A 16477-nucleotide genomic window follows, 5' to 3' on the forward strand; every position below is an offset into this window, starting at 1 on the left:
TTAGAGAGAGCACTGAAAAATCTGCATGTATTTTCCTCAAAACCAAATGCTGGGCCATGATTTGTAAGACTAACCAATGGCATCAGACATTGGATCTGATGGAGAATTATAATAGCCACATTCCAAAAATCTTCACATAGACAACCTAAAGAATTAATCCTAAAATCATGATTAGGCAAAACCTGCCTGGAATAGATTAGGTGCAATGCATACAAACACATATATACCACTTTCCAGTGTAAAATTTTTCAAAAAACACATGAAGAATACAATAATTTATAAAGAATAGCTGTTTATAGAAGCATTGTTATAAAGAACAAAACAAACAGAAAAAAGTGTCAGAGTATTACTTCTCACAGCTAAGGCAACTAATGCCCTAGTATCGCAAAATCCTTTACAAAAGGAGATAGCTTAATAAATTCTAGATCGGGGTTTTGGGGTTTTGTATGTTACTTTCTTTTCTTCTTTTTCTTTTCATCTGCTTCCATTTTAAGCTTAACTTCGTCAGCTGTAAGAGCTCCCAGTTTCTTACTCTTTGCTTTCTTAACCTTTTCCTTGAGGGCAGCCACATCAATTCTAGTTTCAGTAGAAGCTAAACAAATCAAAAACAATACATGTAATTCTTTAGATTTTACTAAGTAAAACAAAGAATACATACTTAGGACAGTAATTTCAGAGTAGTGTTGTAATTGAAAGGTCATGTTATAAAATATAAAGCACTTGCCTAAAGGTAAGTTAGATATTAGAAAGAAACTTCAAACCATGAGAAAACAAATAGAAAAGTACTTTAAAAACACATTAGCTGGGTGGGAAGGGATAAACTGGGAGTTTGAGATTTATAGATACTAACTACTATATATATAAGAGGTAAACAACAAGTTTCTACTGTAGAGCACAGGGAACTATATTCAGTATCTTGCAGTAACCTATGGTGAAAAATAATATGAAAACAAATACATGTATGTTCCTGTGTGACTAAAGTATTTTGTGCTGTACACTAGAAATTGACACATTATTAACTGACTACACTTCAATAAAAATATAAAAAACAAAAAAATAAATTATACAAAAGTTGATTAAAAAATGACAGTTAAAAAAACTAGTTAGTAAAAATATACACAAAAATGGCATTATAGTTATTTGAGCCATTTACTTGATTCAACTATTAAAATTACATCTTTTCTCTTAAACTGTTTGAGATTAGATTATTTTAGTTATATTCTTTTCCACATTTGGAACTTTAGAGTATTCCTTAATATGCCAACTTTCCATCCTGCACATTAACATTATTTAAAATTACATGACATGCAGTTTTCCTAGCTTCAGTCATTTTAATTAGCTAATCATGAAGCTATAGGTCAAAATCTACTTCATCTAATACTACATTAAAAACTAAAAGTAGTTTTCCAGATATTAGTTCAATTAATGACTAGCAGTATTTCATTTAGTAAGATTTTGGTAATAAAGATAATCTGAGTATCTGGAGGTCCCCCTAACAGAGCCCAACCATCTAATTAATGCCAAAAGCTTGAACAAACTGGAGAAAGGAAGCAGTGAGAACATGCAGCTTCTCTTTATCATTTAAAGAACAGTATTCAGAAGGGGGGATAAAAGAATAGTATCATACAAACTACCCAGGACCTCAAGAGTAGATTTAAAGCCTCTGCTCCAGGGGAACAGCCACACTTCTCATCAGTAATAAACAGATTAAACTAGTTACTGAGTACCTTCAACGTACACAACTGACACACTGCACCAGCCAGAAACTACCATGCTCATGCTATTTAGCTTTTGTATAACCAATGATTTAGACAGTAGAATACAGTATTTTTTAAGCCGTTAACACTGATATAAATTACTAAAATGGCGATGTTACATCTGGCTTTGGCCAACCGGTCATGGGCAGTGCCGCTGGTGACCTTCCTCTCCTCACTGCGCCACTGACCACTCTGAAGAGTGCAAGTGTTACTAGTAGAAAAGAAAATGCTAAAGAGGAAGGATAGATCGAAATGAGGCTAGGGACGAGCCAAAAAGGCACTGCAGTGTTTTCTCTGAGTGCCTTTTTAAATAGCCCCTGAAAAAGAAAGATCTTCCTGTTGTTTTGTTGGGGTCTTTAGCCCAAGGTGATGAGAAATCCATATTAACAATACAGGAATCAAAATTTAGGCCACAGATCACACACGTAAAGCAAAGCACAGCTTCTGATAAGCTCTTTTTGAGAGCCGTGATAGCAGAGCTCAGCGATCTTACTGATTAACTTTTATTTTTACAGAGGATTCACTGCTCTGGTTGACATCTTTCACAACAGAGTCCTTCCTCAGCACAAGCAAAAGGTCAGGAAGGGACTGCCAATCTGGGATATCCTTAAATTGGCATTTGCTGCTACTCAACTGTAAATTACCTGTCACCTCTTGTCCTTAGGATCAGTGATTAGTGAAATGCTAAGAGAACTGATGAAAGACATGGTTACTTCTTTATGTAACACTCAGATTCAGACAATTCACTGAGGGTTTACTCTTCCTATGACAGACTTTGACGTCACGCCAAGAGGTGGAGAACAAGCATTACCTTCCTTAGGTTTCACAACTGGTTTTTCTTTAGGTGGAATAAAAGCTTTGTTTCTTTCCTCTTGTCTCTTACTGAGAGCTTCTGCTTGTTTAGCCTACATCATTAATTTAAAAAATACGTTAGTAAAACATTTTATAGTTAAATACAAATTCAAGTTTCTATGAAATTTACAATTAATGTTGTAAGCTAGACACAGTCTTACCTTTATGGCTTCCATTTTCTGTCGTTTCTTTTGACTTGCCTTCAAAAAGTATTCACCACTAGCCAATTCTTTATCAATCTGTTGAAATCAGTATTTACAATTACGTCAGAAATAATGTAGATGAGTGGTCAATTCCTAAGAAAGTCACAATGACCTTGAGGTAAAGATAGTGGCGTCAAAACTCTATGTACAGGTAGTGACGTAAAAAGAAGGAAATGTGCTCAAAGCTGAGAAGAATACATGCACGAGAGCACGTAGGGAGGATGGCAGTGATGTGTCCAGGGAATCCACAGACTGCTTAGGTGGGTGGAAGGTCAGTGATTCAGAAAAGTGTGAGAGGAAACTGGAAAGTTGGTTTAGGGGAAGCTTGAAGAAACCTGAATGATGGATAAAGGAGGTAGGATGTGATTCAGAAATGCCGGAAGGTTCCCGAGAAGAGTGAACAACAGAGCAAAGCAGCACTTTATAAAAGGGCAGAAAAAAGGAGAAGAGATGAAAGCCTGGAATAAAGGCTGTGGCATACAAAATGAAAAGCCAAGGACTGTCAGGATACGGTGACTAATTAAATACTAACCAGAGAAAGCAAGAGCTCACTCACTCAATATGTAATCAATATATAATATAATTGATCTGATACTCACAGAGCATTATTATCTCTAAGGCAGTGCTCTTAACTGTTTACCATCACTAAGCTATTTACAGTTACTAGTTCACTTAGCCTCATTAACAAGTCTTTGAGATAGGTATTATCACTATCCCTGTTTTATGTATGGAGAACCTGAGGCGTGGGTGGGTTACATAAACTGCCCATAATTACACAGCAAGGAAGTTGCCGAGTAAGTCAAATGAGACATCACTGATTCAAGCGATGGCAGAAGATGAGATGACTACTGACTAGAGGCAGGGCCATACAAAAAGTTTCAGGTGTTTCAAAAGCATGCTTTAGTTACTGGATCACTCCACTTTCCTCCAACTAACAGCTTCCTTCCGGCTTCACTTTCTTCCCCTTCCAGAGCAGACCTTATGATCCAACATTTCCATTACTATTATTCTTTTTCTATGACAATCATCATTCCTTTTTCCCCTTTGACCTTTTACCAAATCCTCCCTGAAAAACTACAAACACAGGGCTGTGGGAAAGACAAGACAGTACCCAGAAAGGGATGGGTTTACCTGCTGAGCACAAAGGACTAGTAGAGAGGGGAGACTAACATGCAGCCAAGGGAGGGGATAATGACACAAGACCCCTCACCTAGAAGACAGGTGAGGACAGAATTCAAGAAATGGGTAAAGAAAGGATTGATGCAGATGGGGAAAAAAAACCTGAGATAAGAGGAAGTTGAAAGAGTTCTTGCCTGGTGGGCTCAAATGCTTCAATAAAACAAAATGCAACGTCATCTGCTAGAAGCGGGAGGTGCCTAAGAATTAAGAAGACACACAGAGCTGCCAGACAATACTGAAGACCTATCAGAGGCTGGAAGCAAGAAGTTTTAGGGGATATAATCCAAAGATACGACTTTCTCCAACTATGTCTGGTAGCCACGTTATGGGGAAGGAGTCAAGTTTCAGAGTTTTGCTGGGCAGGTGAGACAGAAGGAAAAGGGAGCAGGAAAGAAAACAGTGATGGGTAAGAGAGAAAGGAAATTTTAGAAAGGAAATGATGTCAGAAGACAGCTGACAAAATGAGAGGCATTCATATGTTAGAAAAAGGACAGATGTTAGAATTTCAGATTTCAGAACCGAAGCAATCATACAGCACCTGGTCACACGAATGACACTACAGCAGAGTAGAAAGAACTGTGGACTAAATCACTGAATTTTATATCCATGGAACATTCACACTGGCTACAGTTTCACAACTGACACCAACCACTGCGATGTAGTTTGCACTCACAGTGTGAAGCCTCTACTCCTCACCCCACTTAGTTTGAAATAAGCCTATTATTACCTTCAGTTTCTTGTATGTCTACACACCCAAACACACACACACACAGAAACCGCACCTAAAGTACCCTCAACGTTTCTGACAAAGCAGATGAAAATGGTTTCCCCTTCATGTAAAGAAATTCAGCACCGTATACCGACCTGACTTTCTGGCTGTGGTGGTGGGAACGGTGTATACTCTTTCTTAACAGTTTTTTTCTTGGGTTCCTTGCGTTTATTCACATTTTTGTGCTTGAATTGTGGCAAAAATCTCTCCCAACTTTGTGATCTTAACTCAGAATCTTTTGCCAACTCTCGTTTAATCATTAAGGTCTTCAATCATGGCAATATATGAACAAAGTAAACATATTTAATTTTAAAAGTCATATATCTCTCAAACTAAGACATTATAGACATTTTCCTATAAATAATAAAATTTAAAAGAACAGTTCTTAGCCTCTTCAGTAGGATTAAAACAAATCCATAAGGAAAAAATATGTAATCTCAAATATGCATAATTAACGAATAATCAGAAAACCATTACAAGTTTAGACTAAGAAATGCAGAATTGTTACAATAAATTGAGAGGAAAGTTAAGACTAACTCAGCTTTTCAACCATTATTTCATTAAAACCTTTAAAATTCAACTTAAAAACAGCAGGGAGAGTCCTTAATTAGTGGTATTTCCTACAAGCAGGAAGCATTCAGTGGCACCTGAATATCACAGGGAAAAAAAAATATTGTTTCTCATGATCAACAAAACCAGTATTTTCACACTGCCCCACTCCATATGAATTTTATAGACACTGAAACATCAGAGGATGCAAACCAGGCATCAAAAGCAAGACTAGCTCTCTTTATCTTTAATGTCCCAATGTAACTCAAAATTGTTCTTTCACTCCAATCTGAGTGACTTTTTAACTTAATTTCATCAAATTTAAGTGGACTGCTAAACAAATATCCATCACAAAACAGCTCACTGTACCATGGTTACGTTTCCAAGAACAATCATGAACGGAGTAGACACAGAGATATATAGCAGATCTCTCTCAGTGAGCCTCTCATTTGAGTGTTAAATTTCAAAAAAGGTTTGAATGCAATCTGAAATATTCCAGACTTATTTATAGAAAAAGGCAGAATTCTGAAAGATCACATCTTTAAATATAGTACATGGGCTCACAACCTAAGAAAACTGGATTGGTACCATGTACAACAAATTCTATGAAGTTTATTTTCTTTGTATTAAAACTATGTCAATATATTCCAGGGTCTCCTTCAATAATTTTCAAACTGTAACTCCACAGAGACCTAAGCTTCCAAGGCAGCCACTACAGGACTGGGACAGAGCTGAATGGGCTAAGCTCTACCCCTGCTTCACCCAGAGCAGCTCTGCTGCATCTGCTTTGTGTATGAGGCTTTCATAAAAGATTTAATTTCAAGAAAAGTTTCTGTGGCTAAAAAAAAAATGGATAACCACTGTTACAGTAAAATATAATGAACACTCACTTTAATGTTATAAATTGGATGAATATTCTTCATAGTGTCTAGGACTACTTTTCGAACCTGAAATTGGCAAAGTAAAATGAATCAGTCACTTATATTTTAGTGAACTTGGTAGAAGAGGATTAATACATCACAAAATAGCCTATGAACCAGGCAATGGCGACCAAACTGAATACAGTAGCTCCTTCAGCTGTTCTGAGTGGCTTCTGGATCTTTCATAATAGTCAGCCTCCCTTGGATACAGTGAAATTTCTCAACTTTATTGCTAAGAAGCAATACACAGAATTAGCACAACACTCTGCAGCTGTGCAATTCAGGGGGAAGAGTAAGTTAGTTAGAAAATATGGGCTCAAATAATGAGACTGCCACTTCACGTGGGAAAGTCACTTAATTTTCCCGTTCCAGCTTTCTCATTTATAATATGGAAATAAAACTACCTTAAGGGGCTGTTCTAAGAATTAGATAATACATTTAGACTTAAAAAAACTATAAAATATTCAATATATTTAAGTTAGTATTGCCCCATGAGAAAAAAGCAGGTAACTTATGAGGAACAGGTCCAACAGAATTATTGTTAAAGGCCCTGGAAAGGAAGCAAGACCTCACAGCCAGGTACAGGCAACAGCATCAAAAGGAACTAACAGGAACACTATCTGCTCCACAAACTTTCTCATAACATTTAATGTAACAAGCCAAATAAAATGTTCATGAAAACACTGAATTAACATTACATTAAAATTCAAACAGAAAATGTATCTTAAGGGAAGTTTTTTTGAGGCTGACCTCTACTGGCTGTATACGTTACTGCAAAGAACAAGTTCTCTGCTCAACTCTCCAGTAATCTGAACACCTACAATCACATCGTGCTTCTCATGTGTGCGACAGACTACAATCTTAAATGCCCACCTAAAATCTACAGTGGAGGAGGGATGATGTGCAGACCTTCTAATTCAGAAACAGATCTCTGTAGTTACCAAAGGCTGGCCATGATATGTTAGAGTCCAGGAGTGATGATTCCCTCAAATTACATGAAGTACAAAGAATTTACTAATAGAAAATCAAACAAAGCACATTCTAAAAAAAAAATTAAAAAACAATATGTTATCCAATGAACTATTATATTACACCCATGTTATTTCATTCGTTCTCTGCTGAAAATTAACTTAAGAGAGCAAATAGTCCTCACCTCTTTTAAGCCACTAAAAGGTCCAATGGCTGAAACCGTGTTTCCCTGAACCATAATGTAACAGTTTGTTAAGAGTTCCAATGCCTATATCAAAAGAGCAATAAGCTGAGGGTCAGTACACTGAAAAACTAATGATAGAGGAAGACACGCTGTTTCACTAATAAGAAGTACCTTCAATGTAGATCCTTTGGGACCAATAAGCCGTTGTCTTCTTTTTACAAATCTTTCTTTATTTCTTACTAAAGAGCCTATCTTAATGATGTCACATGCAACATCATCCTGAAGGATTCGTACTGCCTTTTGGGAAAATAAAGAAAATATTCCATCAACATTCTTTACAAGTGTATTTCTTTTCCAAACCCAGAAATTAAGCACACAATTATATACAAGCACAAAAACGTAAACTTTATGGGTGGCGGCGGGCAACAGCGTTGTATGTTTTCTCCAATGTTGATGCACATAAAGCAAAGCCTCTGTAATTCTAAATTTACCTGTTCAAATGAAACACTCCTTGCTAACAGTTTTATTAGGTCTCTGGCCCTAATGATGATATATGGATCAAAAGTCTTCTTTGTTGTACAAACAGTCATGCTGCCCTCGATCAGGTCCAGAGTTGCATTAACATGCTACAAAAAAGGCAAACAAGCAGTTGTCTAAAAATGTATTCAATTTTAGAAAATTATAGAGCCTATCCTAACCAAACTATTCATTTCTGTGCCACTAAGCGATCTCTCAAAATCCATTAATCTCTCCTTGAAGAGACTGGATAGTTAATAATGAATATTTGATTACTTTCAGACTTCAAAGAACATAAGAAACTCAGGCAATTAAAACCATTTATAGTTGGCTTTATAATAATCTGTACTTATTGGAATAAAAATATGTATCTATCAAAATGAGGTCATATTTACATAAGGTAAAAATGTAAAGCTATATAATTCCCCTACCCTGGCTGGACCCAGCTCTAATCTATAACCTGCTCCCTAAAGAACGGACTGTCCCTTTCAAAGTTTTCTCTAGCTGGTCTGTATAAGCTAAATACAAAGTAGAAACAAACTATCATAGGTTTAAAAAAAAGCAATAATTAGGAAAATCATGCATTAATTTTTGAAAGAAAGAACCAGATTTCAACAAAGCAAATAAAAATGCTATTTTCTACCTTGTGAGCATAATCTGAAGAATATTTCAATATGGTGAATACTGAACAATTCAACATAAGGTTGGGTGTCATTGAGTTTACAAAAAAAAAAAAAAAAAAAAAAAAAGAGTCCAACCCCGGGGGGAAACAGCTATAAAATACAACTGGCAGCCGCTGCGCACGCTCACATCCAGTGGGCATGCATGACTCAAAGGCAGTCCCACAATTGAGAAATACTTTTTCCATCACTGCCTAGAACACACACACACACACACACACACACACACACAGATGAACCAAAAGCTTCATAAAATGATACTTATCCTTACCAAATGTAACACGTTGATTTTTTTTAAGGCTCATTATATCCTCTAAATTGACTTTTTGAAGGGGTCTCAATCCACAGTTTGAAAAATAAAACAAAAACAACCACTCTAGGGGCATGGCAGCAGCAAGAAACTGGAAAGGTGGCCACATCCACATATTTCATTTATAATGAAAAGTTAAGCAATTACATCGGGAGCATGCCTCAGCTCAAACTATACAAGTTCATGGGGACTATTATAGCAGGGTGGGCATTCTGAAATGTGGAATTCACAGTTGAGTTTCAGGAAGTCTGTGAAACTCCTAAAAATTTAAAGGTATGTAATTTTTTTGAAATAATCTATTACTCACAAAATTAAAAACCAATAAACAGTAAGGATAAAGCTTACCCAGTCTGTTTAAAATGCTAAAGGAACAAAATTAAGCAGCTATGCTAGCACGTTTTAAAAAAATCCATCAGCACACATTCAGTTACTTACGAGTAAAGATACAAGCAAGAGCAAAATCTCAAGGAAATACATAAAATATGCATACATGTTCATTCAAGGCTTTCTGTACCAAAGGCCAGCACTCTTTCAAGTAAGCCTCTCTGTATTTAGGGAACAAAGTTGCAAAACTGCTCTCCTCCAACAGTCCTCTGGGATTGTCCTCTTTGGAAAAAGCTGGTTCTTTCCAACCATCAGGAACAGTGAGCAGCTCTGATTCATCTACAGAAGGGAAAAAACCTACACATCAGACTCCATGTGATCTTTCGGACACTTTTTGTACGCATACAGCCACAAGCTTCCCAATACTCTCAGTGCATTTCCCTTTCCCCTGCTTTTCACATTATTCAACAGTCAAAGAACATGCCTCTGTCATTATCATCAACACCCTGTATTAAAATTATCTTTAAATTACATGTTCCAGTCACCCCATAAGACAAAGTTCCTTAAGGGCAGGGAGTCTCCTTTGATCCACACTAATTGGCATATACCTGGCAGACAGTGGCTTTTCAAGAAACTTCTATTTCATTACATTACCTTATAGTTAGAGATTCAAACACCACTTTGCTTACATGACTATTTCAAATATAAGCAGCCTTTCAGATCTAACTGAAGTGGAGACTATGTGTTATGTATATTTTCGTGTGTGAACAAAAACTTTTAAAAGTTGATTCTGGTGTACACTTTCAGTTAATATTCACTAGTACAGGGATTTAGCTTTTCCAAAGAGCTTTCATGTGCCTCATTTCTGTATACCCTTCATGACAACTATGAAAGGTAGGAAGAACAGGTATTATTATTTCCGTTTTATAAAAGATACTCAGTTCAAAAAGTTTAAGTAATTGGCCCAAGGGAGCAAAAAGCTCACTCAGGCTAGGTCTCCTCTCATTAAAACAAAATGCCTCCTCGGGGCCATAAATTATCTCCCCTATCATTTATTTAAAGTCCTGGTCCTGGATTTCAAGAATCTCTTAAATTCAACAGCCATACTTTAATTCAGTACTACTCAAAGATATGATCCATAGTCTTGTAGCATCAGCATAAACTGAGTTTGTTAGAAATGCAATTCTAAGGCTCCTCCAAAGATCTCCTGAATATAAATCTCCAGGATGAGGACCAGAAATTAACATTCTCATCAGGAAATTCTTACGCATACTGAAATTTGAGAAGCAAATCTTTATGTTACACATCCTAGTCAGATAAACTTGTTTTCTTTTTATGATACATCCATTTTGTTATTTCTGGTTCAAATCACAGAGAATTAGCTAGTCTTCATATACCATTCATGTCTCAATATCCTTAAAAAAAAAAAAACAAAAACCTCAATTTCTACAACAGTGATTACTTAAAATACATATCTGACCAAGTCCCAATCCAATTTAAACACTTCAATGGTCATGAATTTAAAAAAAGAAAAAGAAAAAAAAAAAAAAGAAGACTAAAGAAATAAACAGGAGTTTCACAATACAGGAAGTACAAGTAACCCCAAAACATGTGTAAAGACGTGTAATCAGGAAAGTTTGAATTAAAACTCCAACCAGATACCATCTCATATTTACCAAAATGACAGAAATTCAAAATTCAGATAATAGCAAGTGTTAGCATGGATGGTGAGCTATGAGAACTCTCACCCACTGCTAGTGGGAGTGTAAATTGACTCAACTCCTTTGGGAAAGATTTAGCATTACTTGCACATACTTTACACTTCATGAATTCCCATCCCATATACATAATTAGAGAAAGCACTTAACATGTTAACTAGGAGGTGCGTACAAAGATGTTTATAGCAGCATCATTTACAACGAACAATGGCAACAATTCAAATGTACACCAACGGTAGAATAAAAATACAAACAAAAATATAAATTAGTGTATATTCATACAAGGTAACATCATATAGCAGGAAAAAGAATAAACTACAGCTACATGCACTGCCCTGTTGAATAATAAAAATAAAGTTTAGCCTAAGAAGCAAGACACAGAATGCCTACAGTCCTCTTTCAGTCATACAAAATTCAGAAACAGACAAAATTAAAACATTTTGTGCATAGGTGGTAAAGATTATGAAGAGAGAAGACAATGATCAACACGATTCCAAATAGGTTACTTTGCGTCCCTAAAGGAAAAGAATGACCTGAGAGGCGCATGCATGGGGCATTGAGAGTATGGTAATGCTCTTTTCTACATAACGGTCTGAGTGTTCCTTTCCACCTGCTGGTTTTATTCTTTAAGGTGTACATACACTGTCCTCTCTGCTATATATTTTACTCAATTAAAACACCACCAACCAAATACTTTTAATACCTCCCTAATGCCTGTAGAATGAGAGGTTAAGGTTTTTAACACTTTCAACAAGACCGGTTGAGCAGGCCCCAGGCTATTTCTCTGGCCTCTCTTCATGTCATTTTTCCTGAACAAAAGGGATAAAACAAGACAACAAACCAAAAGAGCAATTTAAAAATAACGCAGTCGAAAGAGTAGGAGTTGCGTCGACTAATATTTTAGCAACCTAACAAATAGGAATAATGATAAACGTTCTAAAATTTCTTCTTGGCTGACAAACGAGCACTAAGGACACGCCAAGTATCTCCTTCTTTCTATCACTATGCCTGTCTTAGTCCTTCATTATCGCTCGTTCACTCAATAACCTCCTACTCCCACCTCATCCCATCCTTCATGCTGCCAATACCGCCACGAATGTAAGGTAAGGCCCGAAGCGCCCTGCTCAATTTCTCAATTTTTCAGTCCTCACCCTTTTACAGAAAACACATTCCGAAACACCTCTACTTTGGGGACTTCTAGCAAAAGCGATTAGCTAGGAACACGCAGCTAGCACCATACCGGCCAATCGTTCCAGCAAATCCCGCCAACTCCAATCATTAGGAATTACAGGTAAGCAATTTTACAGAATAGACTCAAGACGGCGTTGCACGTTCCCAGCCAGAGAAAGAAAAAAATCTCAACTCAACATCCACACACACCAAGCTTCGGTTCTCACACAAGCTCACCTCGGTTCTCCGGCTTCGGTTTCTGGCTACGAAACTCACTTTTCCCAGACGCCGCGGCGGGAGAATCCAGCTTGGAGGACGCCATCTTCAAACTGCTTCCGGTGTTCCCGGAAGTGAACCTTCCTTAAATTCTACCGGCTAAAATCCCCGTACTCAAAATGAGTTCCGCAGAACTCAGACGAGGAGATGTGCGCAGTCTCCGTGCGTGCGTACGCTAGAGCCCGTGTATTTGCATAAACTACTACGTTTCTCCTGCGTGTCCAATGGAGAGCTGGAAACTTCTCTTCCGGGATGCACTGCATGCTGGGGATTGTAGTACTGCGGACAGTGGACAAGTTGGAGACGGATTCATCTCCCGTCTTCTCGGGGCCTCAGTGTCTAACCCATAACGTCGGACTCCAGGCGTTAGCCAGAGTGCAACCTCCCATTGATATCGCTCATTCACTTATTTGATAAATATTTATATGATCGTCAAATACGTGCAAGGCGTTGGGAGGTGGTACGGATATGATAATATACGGTCTTTGACGGCAAGGAGTGATGATAACAGCTACCTTTTATTGTGAGGCTTCTTTGTAGTGGGCAATTTACATTATTTCTAGTCCTTAAAACAAAAACAAAGTTAAAACAAACTCTCTAAGATTGATAATTTTGGGGAAAGTAAGTTTTCAAAGTCATTGTTTCTGATGGGAAGCTTTCTAGGGTCGTGGTATTTCTCTTTCTAAGAGGGATAGTAACTGAGCGCCACTTATGAAATATTTCACCTAGCCAAACAGTTCTCAGAATAACTAAATCCTGTCTACCCCGACACCCATACGTCAAGATGTGAGGTTCATCACTACTACAAATTTTTACACTCTTAGGAACCTAAACGTTCCTATATACGCCAAAGTTAAGAAGTCTTTTGATGATTGGCCTTATTTCTTGCCATTTAAAAGATTTTTTTTGCAACACAAATAGGGAAAATATTTAGTAGGTGGATTCCTTGCATTAGTGAAATGGGGAACGTTTATCTGAAATCCTCCTTTGTATGTCTTCTATAAAAGATTTTCGTTTATGAGGTACCTGTATAAAAGTTACTTAGAGACAGAAGATCCCAGGACACATGATTATGTTAAATTTTTTGCTTTTATCCTGTGTATCTTCTAAATGACAGACAGTGATTTCATCCCTATATTCTTAACAATTTGCTTTAAAAAAGAAAATAAGAAAAGGAAAGGAAAAAGGGAAAAGAAAAGAAAAAGAAACTGACAAATCCCTAAAAGAGAACAAACAACAACAGGTGAAAGTTATTAAGTGAGAAGCAACTCCTTCAGTGTTCCCAGAAACTCTATAAACAGGCTTTTAATATCCTTACTTTAGAGAATTCAGTCACTAGTAAGTGGAGAGCTAGACTTCAAATCCAGGCAGCCTGAACTTTAACAGCTTTAGAAAGGCTACTATACCAAAAGGATTAGTTGTTCTAAAGGTGTTGACAGGAAAGCTGGGTTTTCAGCCTTGCAGCTTTTGGACTTGAGCTGCAGTGTCAGCTCTTCTCTGGGTCTCCCCTGCTGGCCCACCCTGCAGAGTTTTGGACTTGCTAGACCTCCATAACCACGTGAGTGATTATATGTTCCGTGTCTCTGGAGAACCCTGACTGATACAGCAGTTTATACCAGAGCAAATCCAGATGGCTGATAAACATGGTGCTCAACCTCACTACTGTCAGAAAAGCACAGACATATGAAATAATCACTTCTCACCTACCTCATTGGTAAAACATTTTTAAAAAAAATTTTTAAATGATAATCTGCTGAAGGAAAGCTCATTCTCATACAGTGGTGGTGGAAATGTAAACTGTTACTGCCTTTTTGCAAAGCAATCTATTAATATAAAATATGAACATACTCCTCCACAGTAATTCCACTCCTGGGAAACTGTCAACTAGAAATAAAGCACCATTCCATTAGGATGTACGGACAATTGTGTTGATTACTGCCTTGTTTAGAATCAGTTCAGTGAAAGGTACTTTGGAGCCATGCTGACTAGTTTGCCATCTACTGGCTATGTAGCCTTGGGCAAGTTTCTTACCCCTGTTTGTTTCCTACGATGGAGAGAATAACCTTAATTCAGTGACTTTATATATGAAAGTGCTTACCAAAAAAATGCTTTGCATGTGGTACACACTCAATAAATGTTAGTTATCATTTCTTTATAGTGGCAAGAAAGTAAAATCATCTTGACTATTTATTAGGGATATAGCTAAATTAAATTGGTGTTGCCTTCATAACTGTGAGATATTATGCAACCATGAGTAAGAATTAATTAAATCTATATGGAGCGATTACCTAGAGGCACTGAGTGATAAAACCCATATACAGAAAGATGGGATCATTATATGTATATAAAATAATAATAATTTTATAGTAATTATATATACAGATATAATTGTCTCATTTTTATGAAGCAACCCATTCATTCATTCAGCAAATATTATTGAGTAACTACAATGTTTTCGGCACTGTTTTAAATACTTGGTTCTGTTCTATGTGCTGGACATAATAATAATTATGTGTGTGTATGTGATTGTACAATGAACAAAGACTTGGAAGGCTATCTAGTAAGCTTGCAAGGAGGGCTACCTTAGAGATGAAGATGATTAGAAAAGAAAAAGGAATTAGGCAAAACTAAAAGAAAAAGATGACTATGATAAAACATCAAACATATGAATCTATTTATGCTGTCTATGTGTGTGTGCACACTTGCATAGGGAAGTCTATTAAAAAAATGGTCACCAAAATATTGACTATGTTACCTCTCTGTATAGAGATGTTTCAAAGGATGGCAATTGAAACAGCAAAACAATTGTAAATCAGTCCCTATTTGCATCATTTTATTTTAACTTTCTTGGAAATCTGAATGTAAATGTGGACTCAGATCTGCAAGGTTATTTCCAGAAACTGCACAAATATCATTAAACAGGGAAAGAAAAACTGCTGTTTCTAAAGTTACACGGCACAGATCAGGCTGCGAAAGCCCTCTCTGGCAGACAGACCCATTTTGATTGTGATTTCTTGCGTCCTTGGCCTCTTAGGCAACCTAGACCCGCATGTGCAGCCGCCCTCCTGTAGATGACACGTTCCACCAGCTCTTACCCTGTTTATTCTTTTTCCCATGGAAAGCAAATTGGCCTCCCCACTCTCCTTGGTAATTAGAGACCTTAATTCCCACAAAATTAACCCAGAAGATAGAGGGCAGAGAAGTCAGGATGTGGCTTAACGATGCTGGGGTGGGAAGCGTGCCTTTATCTCACTTTAAAAAGTGGAAAAAGTGGGCAAATAAGGGTGACTTATTTTCCATGTAACATTTCTAAACTCATTTACTAGGGCTAAAAATAATTTTTTTCACAGCATTCTATATGTTTTTCTAATTAAAAAAATAAGCAATCAAGAAAAAGTTTCTCAAATACAAGAGGCTGACACATTTTTATTTTCTAACACATCTAAGCTGCTTTCTATTCCAGCCAACCTCACAGACAGGTTTAAAATCTTAAACCAACAATTATCTATCAACATTAATAACAGTGATAATAACTGTGGCTGTGAAACTGAGGCCTCTTCTAACTCCAAGTGATTTTGTCATTAAAAAGGGATCTAGTGATAACAATTAAAAAAAAATTGAGCAGCCTAGCTGTAAACTAATCATTTTATTAAACTATCTTTAGAAAAATAATGTCAATAGAAGTGAAGTATTCTGCGTGAAAGCTTAGGAGATGTGGGAATTCAGGAGAGAAACTAGATTTGAGAAACATATTCAGCCAGACTTGGAATGTTTTCTGCTGTGCGGCAAGGCGTTTCATGTGTCGTGGTGCTGGGAAATATCTTTGCAGGATTTCCACCTCTCCTGCAAGGCCATGCATAGCAGCCTCTCTGGGGAAGGAGATGTGATGAACTTACTGCTTTCCTGCTGACCAGCGGTTGGCTCTGCAATAGACACTTAACCTCTGTGTCTCCAATTGTGAAATGAAGGAGTTGAGTTAGACTGCTGTTTCTTAAGGTTTAGCCAACATCAGAATCACGTGGAGGGGTGACCCTGCTCCAGATTTAAAGTTCAGCAGGTCAAGAATTTACAGCCCTGATAAGAAAGCATTATACAACCCTC

At 37.1% G+C, this 16477-nt stretch overlaps 1 protein-coding gene across 2 annotated transcripts; it reads right to left on the reverse strand.

Annotated features, from left to right (window-relative positions):
- Positions 1–275: 275 nt before the first annotated feature.
- On the reverse strand, positions 276–12496 carry KRR1 (KRR1 small subunit processome component homolog). 2 transcript variants are annotated; one of them, XM_010988209.3, is made up of 10 exons: positions 12338–12495; positions 9379–9551; positions 7874–8008; positions 7554–7679; positions 7383–7466; positions 6200–6256; positions 4856–5026; positions 2771–2848; positions 2569–2662; positions 276–592 (listed from the first exon to the last, which is right to left on the reverse strand). In XM_010988209.3, exons 1-10 carry the CDS (start codon positions 12420–12422, stop codon positions 450–452), a joined length of 1146 nt encoding a protein of 381 aa, XP_010986511.3. In that variant the 5' UTR covers positions 12423–12495; the 3' UTR covers positions 276–449. The 2 variants fall into 2 exon arrangements, with proteins under 2 accessions (XP_010986511.3, XP_031318975.2); XM_031463115.2 differs by lacking the exon at positions 6200–6256 and having other exon boundaries at positions 12338–12496.
- Positions 12497–16477: the final 3981 nt, after the last annotated feature.

Source organism: Camelus dromedarius, chromosome 11 (genome assembly GCF_036321535.1).
Source record: "Camelus dromedarius isolate mCamDro1 chromosome 11, mCamDro1.pat, whole genome shotgun sequence".
Taxonomy (NCBI): Eukaryota; Metazoa; Chordata; class Mammalia; order Artiodactyla; family Camelidae; genus Camelus; species Camelus dromedarius.

Bases quoted from the DNA above. Each gene is read 5' to 3' on its own strand.
- KRR1 (XM_010988209.3), bottom strand. From the start codon at position 12,422: ATGGCGTCCTCCAAGCTGGATTCTCCCGCCGCGGCGTCTGGGAAAAGT. The intron at 8,009-9,378 runs GTATGCATATTT...CCTTTTTTGTAG, and splicing joins AGAAAGCCTTGAATGAACAT to CATGTTAATGCAACTCTGGA. The intron at 7,680-7,873 runs GTAAATTTAGAA...TTTTCCCAAAAG, and splicing joins GGAGTGTTTCATTTGAACAG to GCAGTACGAATCCTTCAGGA.